This window comes from Saimiri boliviensis, chromosome 2, assembly GCF_048565385.1.
Source record: "Saimiri boliviensis isolate mSaiBol1 chromosome 2, mSaiBol1.pri, whole genome shotgun sequence".
NCBI lineage: Eukaryota > Metazoa > Chordata > Mammalia > Primates > Cebidae > Saimiri > Saimiri boliviensis.
In genome coordinates, this window is record NC_133450.1 from 157,814,539 (window position 1) to 157,830,201 (window position 15,663).

The 15,663-nt window shown below is 43.5% G+C and overlaps 1 protein-coding gene across 5 annotated transcripts in view; it reads right to left on the reverse strand.

Annotated features, from left to right (window-relative positions):
* Positions 1 to 9,510: 9,510 nt before the first annotated feature.
* Positions 9,511 to 15,663, reverse strand: part of GLIS3 (GLIS family zinc finger 3) — a 481,147-nt gene continuing 474,994 nt past the window's right edge. For 4 of the 5 annotated variants that reach the window (XM_074394757.1, XM_074394755.1, XM_074394754.1 and 1 more), the window contains 2 exons: positions 14,621 to 14,803; positions 9,511 to 13,736 (listed from right to left, as the gene is read on the reverse strand). In XM_074394757.1, the coding sequence (XP_074250858.1) occupies positions 13,600 to 13,736; positions 14,621 to 14,803 (320 nt within the window). In that variant the 3' untranslated portion in view covers positions 9,511 to 13,599. Of the gene's footprint in view, positions 13,737 to 14,620; positions 14,804 to 15,663 lie in introns of those variants that run through there. The other variant, XR_012516572.1, reaches the window with a different exon arrangement.

Sequence of the window (15,663 nt, forward strand, 5' to 3'; positions counted from 1 at the left end):
TCATGCAGGTTTTAAGCCCACGTACATTAGGTTATCTGTCCTAATGCTCTCCCTCCCTTTATTAAAAAATAAAGAATTTTTTAATTTGAAGTTTTAGATAGAGCAAAGTACATACAAATGGCAATCTGTTGCTCCTACTGTTGACACCCAAAGTATTTTAAGCTCCTTATTTCCGCGCTCCTCAGAGGAATTATTCTTCAGAATAAATGTAGCTTTTAGAGAGAATACAAGTCACACACGGTGCTCAGATTAGGGAGAGAGGCTGAGCTGTGGCACTGGGCAGACAACCTTTGGCGGAAACCCACAAAAGACAGAGACCCAAGTATGAATTACTGACTGTCTGAACTCAGTAAATGCTGCAGCAAAAATTTATGATAAGGGCCCAGAAGCAGGTGTCCGTGATGATAGCTCAATCAAGGTAGGTTTCGCTAAAAGCCCTGTTGGCTAAGGTTCACTACTTATTCACTACTGGTATGTGCCAATGCTGGAACTACTGGGCTCCTTTTAACTGTTAGAGTCATGATTCTGGCTCTTACAGTAGCCCAACTCATTAGGCTGCTGTGATCAGCTTTTGAATCATATGCCAGGTTCACCAACTTCTTGCTCCCTCATTGTGGGAATTATTGTTAACAAATATACCAAATATTGGAGGTTTTTGACCAGAACAAGAGTGAGTACCTGAACCAAGATGCATGGCTTGGAACGTTCCCTTTGTGGATTTGAAATCCAGATTGATAGTGTATGTATTCATTTTATGTCTATGTCTGTATCTACATATACATATGCCTGTTTGTCCATGCATGTAGAGAGACTGGCTGACTTACTCTCTTTTCCCTCCTCAGGATGGTAAAGTATAAACCTGGGAATATGGGATAGACATCATTTGTAGTTACATGAATTAGAAAAGAGGAGGAGGCAGGTCTACAGAGGTAGAAGAATAGAGCAACCAAGTCAAAATGAGTAGAAATCAAAGATGGAGAGGGGGAGCTGGATTAATAGTTTAGTTCTATTCCAATATCTCACTGCATTTGTACCCTTTCTTTTTCAAGATCTTTCCCTTCAACTTAAGCAAATGCCGAATGGCTTTTGTCATTTGTAAACAAAAGATTTGTTGGCTTTCAGACTGATTGTATAGCATTTCTCTTTTACTCCGATAGCTTGGCATTACCCCTCAGTACCCTGAGCTGTGCATCAGTCCCGAGGTTGAAACCCACGGGAAGTAATATTAAGAGATGAAGCCTTAGCATTGCTCTGTTCAGCTCCAGCCTCCTTGAGTGGAGCTGCTTCTGCCTAGATGAACGCTGTGGTGGTCCCCATGCCTCAGGATGGCAGGCCCATTGACTTCAGAGCCTTAGTGGAACCTCTCTTTAACTGCACAGAAGGCATTTCTTGTCATCACTTCCTGAATCCATCTTCTCGGTAAATCATTAATAGTGCCTACTGCTAGGTGGACTAGCTCTGTCTGCAAACTTTTCAGTGAACACAGCTGGGTTGAGGAGGAAAATGGCCTGAGAGGAAAATAGATCACAGATCATGTATCCTGGAGAAAATTCTGGAATGCAAAGCCAAGGGACAGCACAAATGCATGTCAGAGCTGGATAGATTAACTGATTCAACTTGAATTTTAAAAGTGCTGAAGGGAAATCAGTATTTATTAATGGCAAACTTTGTGATAGACACAAGAATCCCTCAAACACCTTGCAACTCGGATATGATCCCTGTTGAATAGATGAGCAAACTGAGGTTCAGAGTGGTCAAGTAATTTGCTTATATGGTGGAGCTGGAGTGGATTCTGAAGGCTCCTCACTTCAGAGCACAAGCTCTAGTCAGAATTGACTTGGCTTAGTCACCGAACTGGAGCCTGGTCTCCGGATTTCCGGATCAGTACTCTTTACATCTTGTCATACTGCCCATGTCATGATACACTTTGTATGCCCGGAGCAGCACTGATCTTAGGCCAGTTGGCCAGAGTTCAGCCAGGCATCTTGGGATCTACTGAAAAGGATTAAAAGGATTCAGAGCCCAGAATTTCCCATGGCAGCCTTGCCTCCACTGCGGGCAATGAGGGAGTGTGCCCAGTAATAGTTCAGCACAGCCAGGTCAAGTTTTAATAAGGGCTAAGGTCCTTGAATGAGCAGGGGCAAAGGAGGTAATCACAGAGGAAAAGCAAGAGCCCAGGCTTCTTTTCCTGGTTTCTCATTTTCCAGCTCTTTCCCTGAACAAGCCACTACCTTCACATCTCAGTTACTGTGCAGTGTCAAAGGAGGTACCTGGACTGGACAGCATTTGGTCACTGAGCTCGGACTTTTCTTAGTCATCATGGGAGACCGGGGCACAAATGAGCCTCTTTCGCCGTGAGCCCTTCGTCTCACACAAACCCTTTCTGTGGACAGGAATTTGGCCTTTTAAAAATCTAAGCATAAGAGAAGACTGGGTACATGCAGGGGGAAGAGAGCCGATTTGGAGTTGATGATAGAAGATCCAGCTGTGTGGTTGGTTGGGCAATACAGCTATGCCTCACAGTACCCCAGGGGGATTATTAGCTTAATGCACCTTCCAGATTTCCAGTAGGGGAAAGGGGTCATTCCTTAAAGCCACTCTTCAATATAATGGGTCATGCTGCATAGATGGGCATCACGAAGGACTGTGTACAGATGATCCATATACGGGGATGTGGTCTGCAGATGTTCACTGTTGGCTATAGAGCACAGCCAAGCCAGGAAGCACTCGGATTAGAAATAAAAATAGCTTATTTGGTTTTAAAACGTATTAGACTACAACACATGTTCGCATAGTGCACCATTTGCTGTCTGGCAGCCGTCAAGGTATTTGTTGAGTCCCAATGCTCTAACACTCCTTAATGATTTTTTATGGATTTTAGAATTTGTACTGCACATCTTCTCTCCTGGTATTTGAGGTCTACTGATGCTACGGCTGTGAGAATTCTCCCAGGCCTGCCTCTAATATTTACAGGGCCAGGGGCAAGATCGCAAATGGGGACCAACACACACATAGATCTAAATATTTAAAAATTCCAAAGCTAGCTAACAAACTTGTTAAATCCAAATGTGTTTTCATCTCTCAACAAATATACTTTCACAGCAACCTGGATGGCCAGGTTTGATTTAGAATGATCAGAGACTCCTTGAGTATCTTGGCTAGAATGTGGTGGCACAAGGAGAACAGTCCTTGGCCTCCTGCCTACGATCCAACCCTCTTCTCTTCAAAACCCCTAGGTTCCATCTTCAACCGTGAGCATCTCCGTGTCTAGCTTCATCCACAGCCCCACAAACAGCCACTCCATGGCCTCCCCTCAAGCCTCAGGATGCACACGGGGGACCTGATCCACTCCGGGGTACCATACCAAATCCATTTGAGAAAGAAGCCCATGCTGGCCCAAGAAGTAGCACAGGCCATTTGGACAGGGAGTTCTGGGGTTCCAAATACCTGGAGTGAGCCCGTAAGGGGAAGAAGAGTGAGTTTTTAGTGGTGACGTCACTTCAGCCACATGAACTCCACACTGTGTGGGGCCGGGCATGGCTGCAGAATGGTCAGAGTGGAGCCCTTTGAAACACAGGGCCCAGGGGAGGAGGTCCTCCTGTCAATTCTAAAAGGGGTGCCATCTTTTTGATGTCCCCAGGAACATACCAAAGAGACATCTTTGTGAACCATAGGTTACACTGAGCTTAAGATAAAAGCAGGCTCTTGAGGCAATACCATTGGAAGATTTTACAACTTGGGTGCACTCAGCACATTTCCTTCATGCCTCTGTGAATTGCAGAACTAGGATCCTTGCTGTGGTCCTCTCACAATTATTCCACACAGAATGCACTATCAGTGCTTTTTAAAAGATGGCAGTGACCGTTTAGAGAGTACTTAACATATACTTGGAAACATGCTACATCATCTATGCCTTTATCTCATTGCCTGTGAGATGAGCTGTGTGATGCCTGCTGCAAGCTGAAGACATGAGCTCAGAGCAATGTAGTTTGGGGACTTGCTTTGAAGGCTAAAAAACACAAACTAGAGAACAAGGTCTGCCTGATGCCAAAGCTCGTTCCCTTTCTTGGTGCATCCTGGTAGGAAAGAAAAAGAAACAGGTCACCACCCTTCACTAACACACACACACACCGCTCACCACTATTCTCCAAAAAGGAGTAGTACTCTAGTTTTGAGAAAGAACAGTCTTGAGACGTTTTGAAATCTCAGTGACTGTATGTGGGTGTGGGTGTGAGATAAAGTCAACAGAAGAGCTGAGGCAGAAATCTGTTTTCAAAAGTGCGTGTGCATGTGTGTGTCCAGTTCACACTTTATTACAAACTGGGAAGTATAATGACAGGGGACCTATGGTTTTCCCCAATGTCTTGTGCAGACACAGAGCTCTGCTGCTCAGATCTCCAGCTACATGGATTGTGGTTCATCGACAGCGTTCATTTTTCAGGGTCCACCTCCGCTTTCCAGCTCTCAGGAAGACAGTGATAACCAAGACACACTCTTCTCAGGGTGGGCTTCAGCAGGGAGTGGTATGATAGCCTGGCTATTTCCACCCAACATGGAACTCTTCTACTGCTTGAGAGCAATCTTTGCTCTACAACATCCCAGTGGGCTGGCAGAGCCTCCATTTGGATGGCATCACAGTCTGATGGCGCCCTCTGCCTACTCTAGCTTCTGCCCGGTTCCTTCCACAGGTGTAACTCTCCACGGAGCCTTTTACACTCCCAGCTCTGTCTCAGCATCTGCTTCCTGGCTAACCTAACCTTCTGTGGAGTCTCATACTTCACGAGTAACCAAAATAAAACTCTAATGCCAATCCTCTAGAATATAATATGTGTGGGGTTTGTTTTTGAATAGTCTTCAGCACCTAGAATGGTTATGACACAGAGTGTTGGGTATGGAGCTCAGTAAACAATTGTTAAATAAATGAATGAAATTCAAACTAGTCTTGGCATTTGCTCACGGTGGGTTCAGCTGGGTCTAAGGTAGTTCTTTCGTCACGCCCTGTTTGATGTTCTCCTCCTCCTGCCATACCAACATCCAGTCCCCTTCCATCCCCTTTCTTTCACCTTCCTCAATTCCTGAACATTTCTATCAGGCACCGTTTCCATGCTCAGAACCCCTTCTGCATTTCTTCCAAACTGCCATCCCGTCTCCTCAGCTCCTTTTCCTTTTTCTCAGGAAGCCAGGGTCCATTTACAGCCACCATTTTACCCATGAGGAGCAAATACTGACTCATCCTGTACTCCCATCCTCTCCAGAGTAGATGGGCTCTACTCCCATCCTCCCAGAGGATCCTAAATCCAAAGAGCACTGCTGGCCTGACAAGGAGCTTTTAAAACCTTTAAAGTTGTCTGCCAGGTATCAGGCATCCTATTAGGTACTCTTGCCTGCATTATCTTTTCAAAAAAATTGTGGTCAAACATACCATAAAATTTATCATTTAAACCATTTTGAAGGGTACAGTTCAGTGCTTCTAAGTATATTTTGTGGGTGTGCAAACATTACTACTATCCATCTCCAGAACTTTTTCATCTTCTCAAACTATTTTCAGTAACAACTTCCCATTCCTCTTTCCCCACAGCCCCTGCTAATCACTCTTCTTCTGTCTCTATGTACTTGATTATCCTAGTTGCCTCATGTAAGAGGAATCATGCTTTGTCCTTTTTAGTATCTTTTGTGTCTGGCTTATTTCAGGCACAGTATCTTTGAGGTTTATCTATGTTTTATCATGTATCAGGATTTCCCTCTTTTCAAAGGCTGAATACTATTCCATTGTGGGTATGGACCATATTTTTTATATCCACTCATCTGTTCTTGGGCATTTGAGTTGTTTCCACCTTTTGGATATTGTGAATAATGCTCCTGTGAACACTGCTGTACTTGTATTTGAGTCCTTCCTTTCAATGCTTGAGAATTAAGAATGGAATTGCTGAATCATATTGTAATTACGTTTAACTTTTTTCAGGAATCACTCAACTCTTTCCATGTTACTAACAAGGTGCTTTTTGGAAATAGGGCTCCCTGGTCAACAGACAGCATCCCCCGACTCCCTTTTGGAGAGTTACAATGCACATTGGCACAGTAAAGGATCTGAGAGGTCCTGAAGCAAAGCCACCTATGTAACTTTAATGTGCCATTTCCCCAATTAACGTGACTGTGAAACCCTTTGTGTAGGGTAACTGGTAATGTACGAGCCCCCTTGCTGGTTTGGGGAAAAAATGCTTTAAGCTCAGCAGGCCTACACAGGAAGGTCTGTGATCTGGGGCCAGTGGGTCGTGGAAGCATTACTCAGCACAAAGATGGGACTACCTCCAACCCTCCAACTAGCCTGTTGGGTAGCTTTCCCTCCCTTGGCAGCTCTGCACATGTTGTGTTCTCTGCCTGTTACACCTTTCCTCTGCTTCTTTGCTTCTTGAAGCTCTACTTACCTTTCAGGATGAGCTCAGGCATCCTTGCTTCCTGCTTCCTTCAGGGAACTCTGACCCTGTTCTCCTATCTCCCCAGATGGGAGTGGAGAGCACCTCTTCTGCTGAGCCCTTATTATATAGTGTTGTCCTGTTAAATGGCCTGCTATTCCCACTGTATCAAAGGTGGTCAGCTTTAGTTTGCAACTTTAGTTCATATAATCACCTGGAGAGTTGATTAAAAATGCAGATGTCTCCATCTCAAGTTCCAACTCAGTAACTGTGTGTGTGCATTCAGGAGTAGTTCCAGAATGTGCCTTTTTAACAAGCCCCAGGGAATATTATCAGGCAGATTCTGGTGATCCCTTTTAGCTCTGTGAGGGAAAGAGCCACTTCTACCTGTTTAACACATAGTAGGCATGAATAACGGTGAGTAAGTGAGCAAAGGAACAAATGAATGATGAGTGAATGAATGAAATAATTGTTTCCTCCTCTGTATAATGATGAGCTTGGACCAGATGTCCTCTAAGCTTTTTCCTGGCATAAACTTCGTATCATTTAGGTCATTTTACCGAAAATTCTACACTCTTGGCAGCTTTAATGACAGAACCATATATAATACGCAAACTCAGGCACGTGAAACCAGGGAGACCTGCTGAAGAGGATTTAGTCCAAGCTAATATCCAGTCAATGACCCAGGACTCAGGAATAACCATATTTTTGAAACTAGTAATGTTATCACAGGCTAGATACACAAAGAGGAGCATACACTCATGCCACGTGAATTCAGTCTCATTCTCTCCCATAAGTGTGAGCAGCCAACGGGAGTGCCATTAGGGATGACAAATCCCTAGTTTGGGAATTAGGGAGCTAGTCACTATGGGAAACCAGGGGCCAGGGAGGGGCTTACAGTGTGTAGTTGCCTTCCTGTGGCATTGGAGTGGGGAGACTCTGAGCACCATCAGGGCCCTCTGACTCTTCTATGGTCACTTGTCAGAGGCATCACTGAATATAAAACACTTAGTCTCTTTTCCATGAGAACCCGGCAGGTTTTGAGAGGCAGCTCTAGCTTCTCACAAGAGCTGTGGCCCTAGAAAAATGAAGTCTTCCATTACTTATAACCTCTCAGCATTTCAGAGGAAAAAGGTTGGCAGTGGCTGCCAAGATCCAGCAAATATTTGGCTAGCTTGGAAAGAATGGGTGCTCATTTTCCAATTCTCACAGATTTCTCTATGCCCAGTTCTTTTTACTAAAAACTTTAAATCCAGAGATAAAGTCAAATGGCACTGCAGGCTCTAAGCATTCATCTGTATCCCAGGGAGCAGAACCCAAGATCTAAACAAAGAAAAGTTTAATCAATAGAAATCATGAATTTCCTCTAGAAACAGGACGCAACCTAGCAGAGGAATAAGCAGAAGGCTCCTATCCATAGTTTTCTGAGTGCGTATTTCTGGGAAGGACTTTGAGAATACGCTTTCAATCGACCAGGGTCAGCCACCTATGGCCCAGTGGCCAAATCCTGCCTGCTGCCTTTTTAGCTTAGTTTTGTGTTTTTGTACAGCTTGTTGAGAATTTTTTACTGTTTTATAGAATTGAAAAAAAAAAATCAAAATATTTCACAACATCTGAAGATTAGACGGAATTCAAATTAGTGTTTGTAAATAACGTTTTATTGGAACACAGCCACATCCATTTGTTTGCATAATATCTATGGCTGTTTTCGAACTACAGTGGCAAAGTTGAGTAACAGACATGAGATCATATGGCCCCCAAAGCCTGAAATGTGTAGTACCTGGCCCTTTGCAGAAAAAGTTTGTAGAGCTCTCGAACAGGAAATTTAAGAGTTGCCTCTTGCTATTATTGGAACTAAAAACTGTAAGATATATATGCACAGTTAAATAATCATAAATCAAACACTTGTATAAGCTAACACTTGAGTGAAGAAATAAAACATTGTCCATCAGCCCCCCAGAAGTCTTCCATGTGTTCTTTCTCCTCCACCAGAGCTATAAGCCTTTGACATTTTCCTCGCTGTTCTTTATACTTTTACCACTTAAATTCTAATTGAGTTTCGCCTGTTTTCAAACAGTACATAAACAGAATAACACTGAGTATTTGCCTTTGTGTCGAGACTCAGCCCCGAGTTGTGTGTGGCTGTCGTTCTGTCACTTCCTTTGTTGTCACTTCCATGACACTTCACTATGTTCCTTAGGCAAACTTCAATTTGTTCATTTTATTGTTAATTGACAGTTGGATCATTTCTTGTTTGGGGGTACTGTGAATAACATTGCCATGAACATCTCATACTTGAGCCATTTTTGATCTGAGTCTCTTGAAAGTAGTGGAATTGCTGGGTTGTAGAGTATGTGGACTTTCAGCTCCACCACTTAATGCCAAACTTTCCTTGGAAGAGGCTGGACAAAAATCACATTCCCACCAGCCACCTCCTTTTAGGAAGCTGAGGAGCTCTTTGTATGTCATCAGTTAGCAACACTTCTATCTCCACAACCGCGAACCTAATTGTGTCTGCTGTCTGACCCTGAGAGACCAGACAAGGTTCATGGGACCATCATCCCTTCTGCTTTGTATCTTCTCTTAAAATAATTCTCAAGTCTTTTAAAAAAAAATGTAGCAAGGAAACAGTCAGCTTTCTATGAATGGACCTTGAGATGTGATCTCTTTTGGATTCACATGCTTGGCTAGCAGGTAAACCAGGTACGGGAATATTCCGACCCCATCCTCCCACACCCTGCCCCACACAGACGGGGGCCGAGGAGGAAAGCTCATCACAGCCAATGAGGCAGGTGATATTCTAAAGCATGCAGAGTGGACAGGATGAGGAAACCAGGGAGAGTACCTGCCCGTTTCTCCAGGGCATCAGCTCATGGGAAGCTGATGCTTGTGTCTTTCTCTCAACGGTTTTGGGATAACAGGGCTGAAAAGATCCCCTCCTCCAACTGTCAGCTTGCTGAAATCCCAGCATCGGGAGTACCAAGCACTAGAGGCATTTCTGAAGCATGATGTAGAGCTACTTTGAAAATGCACAAATAAACCCCAAATCCTAGCACACATTTATCCAGTTTGTGAAGCGGATTAATAGAATAACCAATAAAACATGTATAAAAGCTTTAATTAAATCTGATGAAATAAAACTTCATGTTTTATTTATGGACACTCCCAACATGTAAAGGATTCAGGGAGACATTCATTTTTACTGCCATTTCGTCCTCATATCTATAATTAAATCCAGGCTGCAGCTCTGGCCCAAAGCAATGCGGCATTTTAAAGCTGGACTTGAACATTCCCTCCCCCACATCTGCTTTTAATTATAATTACCATTCCCAGTATGTAGGAGGCTGATGGTAAAACAAAACAAAACAACAAACAAACAATAATGGTTGCCATCGTGTTTTAAAGCGACAGGCTGAAGGAGGATTTTAGGCAGGAGGCCGTCTCCTCTATTTCCAGTTTTATTCTGTACCAAGTGCACAATCCCTTCATTTTACTTTGACATAAAAAAAGGACTTCATGAACAAGACAAAATAACTTATGATTATATGAAACATAACTGTGACAAATCACAAAACTATACATATTAATAGAAAAAAGTGTACCTAATTCTTTAAAAGATTTATGACAATAAGCACCAGATGTGCCTCCAGAGTAAAATCGGCCCCATATCCAGTATGATATATGCAGTTCATTTCTCTACGTGAGCGTATATAACTATGTACAAGAGTCTGTGTGATTTATGGAAAACACATTTCCACTTCCCCCCGCCCCAAAGTGCTTTATGTCAGCAACATTACGCAGGATGCTTTGCTGTCTGTACAAAGTAAATCTCTTCTTTTTTACACTCACTATTTTGCCAATGAGTGCTTTTTTTTAGCTTTATCTGTTGAAAAAAAAAAAAAAACAAAAAAAAAAACACACAACAGTAACTGCAGCAATTCCACACCACTAACAAAAAGTGCTATTTAAAAATGCTTCTATAAAATGACATGGCCAAAATAGTCGAATAAAATACCAAATAGTTAAACTGAACATGTGTAGTCACTATTCCCAATACTTCAAGGCAACTGGGAAGTCAGGGTTCTTAAATGAGGGAGTGGAATTTATCCTTGTTCAAAACTGCTTTTAGGGTGCTGCTGTACTTGACAGCTGGTAATTTAAAAACAAAACCAGCACTCTTATCAGTGGTAACTCTGCTGTGATCTACTAAAGACCTTATTTTCTATTATTGCTTATGGAATTTGAGGGAGACACGGGTAATGGGAGATACCCCACAGGCCCAGTAAATATTTAAATAATATTTAACAGCTGATCAGAGGCTAAATTACAAACTGGTATTTTGATCATTTTGATGCAGTGTCTTTAGGGAATTAAAACACAGCAAATAAAATGTTTCTCGGCAGACTGATTTTTTTTTAATGCAATAGGATAATTGTCTTTGCACTGTGTTTTCACAAGCACTAGTTTGTTTTTTTTGTTTTTTGTTTTTTTTTAAAGGAGACTGACAATCTGTATGTTTATGAAAATGGTTACGTATCAAGACTTAAAAAGACTGGGACATGAAAGGGAATGATTTCTTGAAGTTTCTACTTAGACTGCTGCAAAAATGGCGAAAGTACATATAAATCTTCTGCAGTGTGAAAGTAAGCAAGGGACAAAGTTTAAGGTCAGGAGAGACTCTAGAATCTAAGCACAGTGTGTGTAGTCTGGAAGGCATCTAAATGTGTCCTATCCTGAGGCCACAATCTCACGCCTGCGGCTATCAGGAAAGGCCCATGGTCAGGAAGCAGGGCTGCTCAGGGTCCTGCTGCCTGTGTGCTCTGAGAGGCAGATGTCCCGCGGGGACTCCACATTGAGTTCCTGCTGAGGAAGGAGGGCTGCAGGTGCCCCTACTGCCTGGGTCCTCTTTAGAGTCCCTCTAGCCCAGGTGAAGTAAGAAAGGGGCAGGGTTACTGCGAGAGGCTGCAGGAAGACTGGAGCCTGGCTGAGAAGCAGCTCCTCCCAGGTGATGTCCATGGTTTCTAAAGCGGAGCTTCTGTTCTGTCCCCCTTCCCCCTTTCTACTTTAAATTACATCAAGCCAAAAGGCAGGGCTGACAATGTTAACTGCAATCACAACCTTGCCTTTTCACCTTTTTTCTCATTGTACAAATGAAATGTATTTTGAGTTCCTTGCAAAGGCGTCCATATTTAAGTATGAATAGATGGTCTCAGAGTTTTTTCTTTATTTCCAGAGTGTGACAAAGGACACATGAGGGATGCTACCAACTGAGTGTGCATGTTAGGTCCCTCGCTTAGGCTAAATGCCATGACCCACAAAATCTCCAAGAAAGGTCGTACTTTACACGCAGCCTTGGAGTTCACTTGTAAAGGAAGGCTGATGTGTGTCCTTTTGTAAAGGAGAGCAGGTTTTTGTAAAGTGGCAAACTCATCTCTTTCACAGACTTGGATGTCTATATGAAAGCTTTTCTTAGATGACAGCCCACTACTCGGAGGAACTAGATTAAGTGCAACTGGGAAAACGAAAACCACAAGTGGTTCTTCATTCACCTCATTCTACTGCACGTTGGAATGAACTCTGGAATCAGGAAGAATACTTTCAATTGTAGGATTGTAGAGCCAGACCGGAAGGACCTCTCAGTACACAAACTATCACAGAATCCCATCTAACACCAAGCTGTTTTGGTTGTCTTGAAGATTGTAGTGATCTCAGTTTGACAAACTGCATTGTTTCACTTTTGCTCAGAAAAACATTTTAAAGTGAGAAAAAAAATACTTGAAATATGATAGTACCAGAATGTCAGAACTTACTGTGTCTTTGTGATTGGCCAGTTTTTATAGCTGATGCCCTAGGACTCGGGATCTGTACTAGTTATGTAAAGATGTCACAGAAAATGACTTCCTATTTAGGCTTGATATTTTCAACCCAGTGCTCTGTGAAAATTCTAGGTCTTCAAACCTGGAACTCAGAAAAAGAATTGCCTCTTTCTGCAGACTTTAAGAACTGTCACCTCTACCTTCCAAAGATGATCAGGTAATAGCTGCAGGTGGGCATAGGTGAGCCAGTCAGGAAGAGGGTCAGAGGAATGCAAAACGTGGGTGGAGAGAAGCAGAGGGACGAGACAGACAGATGAGTGGGAATCCTGAAAAATGGTAGTGAAATCTGCACCGGCAGTCAAGCATCACTAGTTTGGTCTTTTAAGGGAACCCGGTACACGACTCAGTCTGTCCGGTTCTCACATCTGGCACCTTCTCTGGGCGCAGCACCAGAGTGGAGGCAATGGGTAAACCAGTCAAACAACGTTTTTATTGGAAGAAAGTCTTTGAGGTGGCGTCACTAAACAGTCAACCCAGGAAGGTTCCTGCTACAGCACTGGTGGTGCGGGAGACGCCCACTCCATTTCCCTCAGGTAGCCTTTGCTAACTGCAAAATAACATGCCAGAGGTGGGGCCAGGCAGAACCACAGCTGTGCAAAATGTCTATAGCTGGGGCGATTACAATAATGATTTCCAACCAAAGAATAGACCTTTACATATTTTTTCCTTTTGGAGCAGGTATAAATAAGTCTTTAAAATGCAAAAACAAAGATAGGCTGCTGGCATATAAAACCTTATTTTGCTACTGAAACACTGAGAAGGAACTGGTTAGCATGCGGCTAAGAGAAAAAGGAAACCCAGGGAGCTTCTAGGAGTTGAGACCACACTACGCTTTGGACATGGATTTCCCTTGTTGTGCCTGGCTTTGTATCAGAAGCAGTGAGGGTGAAGATTAGGTGAGGCAGGTCACTATGTCTCTGGTAATTGGGTTCTTTTTCCCTATTTGGAGTTTTCAGACAGGGTCATCCCCAAACTACATTTTCACATGCACATCATTTCACTGGTGTCCTTTAAGAGTTGACAGCCAGGAAGTAACAGGTATCCAATAGAGTGAGGCTCTAAATTCCCTTTGAAAAGACAGTCCTGCCGGTCACCTAGCCCAGCAAACCCAAAGAAAAAGGAGCAACTGCAATGATTCCTGCAAAGCTAGATCTGTCTTTCAGTCCTGCCTTCCAAACGACACATCAGTGACTCTGCAGGTCCCACGGATTGGGCTCACATTCTTCCTCATGCAGTCTGTGAGAGGAGGAAAACAAAAGTTGGCAAGCAACATCAGGGTCCTGGGTGTGCAGGAGTGGCCAAGAGAGCTATTAGCCTTCGGTGTAGACAGAGGAGAGCTGGCTGGGACAGCGGTCCACAGCACTGATCTGCAAGAAGGTGGCGTCTTCAGCCCCGCTGCGGAGAGACTCCCCAAAGAGGCCTGAGGAACTTGAAGGTAAATCATACACTGGAAGAGAAAGAACACAGTAAGTCAGTAACTCCTTCCCCATGCCACACCCGCTGAAAGTGCTCTACAGTAATGCAGCTCACCAAGTGAAAACTGGGGGCTAAGGAGGCAGCCACACCAGCGTGGACCCTATGGTGAGTCTCTGTTCTCAGCGACCTTAGTGAGGGAGGAGGCCGAGTTGCAGGCAGCTGCTAAAATGTGACTGCACAAGAGACAGGCTGAGTCTAAGTAAAAGAAAAGTGTTCTAGGGAAGGCTGGGGGTTGCCGCAAAAGGAGGTGATGTTAAAGTTGAGTTGTAAAAGAGAATGGAATGATCACAGATGGAGAAATTGGGAAAGAACATTCCAGGAGGAGGAAACAGAAGACAGAAGGAGAGGCATGTGGGGTCAAGGGTGCTGGCAAAGCTCAGGTGAAGAGCATGTAGGGAAAAATGTGCATGGGCAGGTGTGGACAGCTGAATCAGGCCTACCTCATGAGGGCTCTGAATGTCATGCTGGAAGAGTCGAATTTATTCTCTAGGCCATAGAAAACTAATCTATTTGAACAGGAAAGCGGCATGTTTTATCTTTCATTTTGGGGAGGCAATGTTCATGGTAGTATGGAGGTCATAATGGTGAAGATGAGGAATCAAGTCAGGGAGACTTACTGGAAAGTTATGGCCATAGTCTGGGAGAGATAGGATGGCTCCTGAACCAGGGCTGTAGAAAAGGGGCTGAAGGAGGGCTGGAGAGGAAGGTGAAGAGGAGAGACATTTCATGCATCATTCAGCAGAATTTGATGCTGTCACCTGCTTGGTCAAGTCTAGCCCAGGTCGGTCACAGGCAGCCCACCTGGTCTCTCCTGTCATTTCACAGGAGTTTCTAAGTCACAGACAAGCAACACACCTGTAATGCCCGAGTGAGTCGAGAAGGCTCTGTGGAAAACATCAAAACCGGCCTGGCCCACGGATGTAGGGACCAGGCAGTCCTCAAGGTCAGGCACCATACTGCAGGAGCTGACAGGCGGCACAGTTCTCTGGGAATCAGGGTAATGTGGGGGGCAGAACGTCTGCAGCTGCCCATAAAATCCTGAAACGCAAGCATGGCATTGAGCTCCTTTGGGCACAAGTTCCAAAGATCATTCCAACCCAACTAGAACCTTACTCAGCCTGGCTTCATGACCAATGCCTTTAGCTCTTAAGGACACCTGTAAAATCTTCCAAGCAAACATTTGGAATGCATTATTGGCTGAAGCTCTTCTACCTTAGAGGAATTTCCAAGCTTGTTAACATGTAACATTTTTATTACGTGCTTTAGTATCTCAAGTGGAAAGGCTTCCTACCTTCTCTAGACTCCAAAGAGTCCTGGAGTTGAAAGCCTGACCTTCAGGGGAACATTCCTACCCCAGAGTCTACCACTGGATTTTGAATGCACCTTCTTTAATGTCCTTTATCCTATATTTTCTTCTGTTTTCAGACTAGTTAAAAACCTGTAGAATGTTCTTTACAAGGGCCACTTAAAAATGTATCCACCTATCTGTCTTTCCAATAGAGAAATTCATACACATTTAGATCATATTATCCTGATTAGGTAGACAGTATTTCACAGTTGGATGTACTACGATTTACTTCTGTATTGTTGATCTTTGTAGTAAATAGAAAAAGCTAGGAGTGAGTCTTATGAAAATGTTAGATGATAAAAACACAAAACTCCAAAGAAGGAAAACTGAGCAAGAGTAATATTTGAAAAGACTCAACAACATTTTGATAATCTTATTTCATCTACTCCTTTCAGTGCAGTTTTCCTTGGGGTCCTACGAGGTTCTTTTCTATAATGCTCCACTCCTTTCCTGATGGCTCGTTTTCTTCTTTGTCCTTGCCTCGTAGTAGATTTAAGTCAACAGATTTTCTTGGAGCATAATATGCTTTTAAAAAAAGTAATGATGAAAT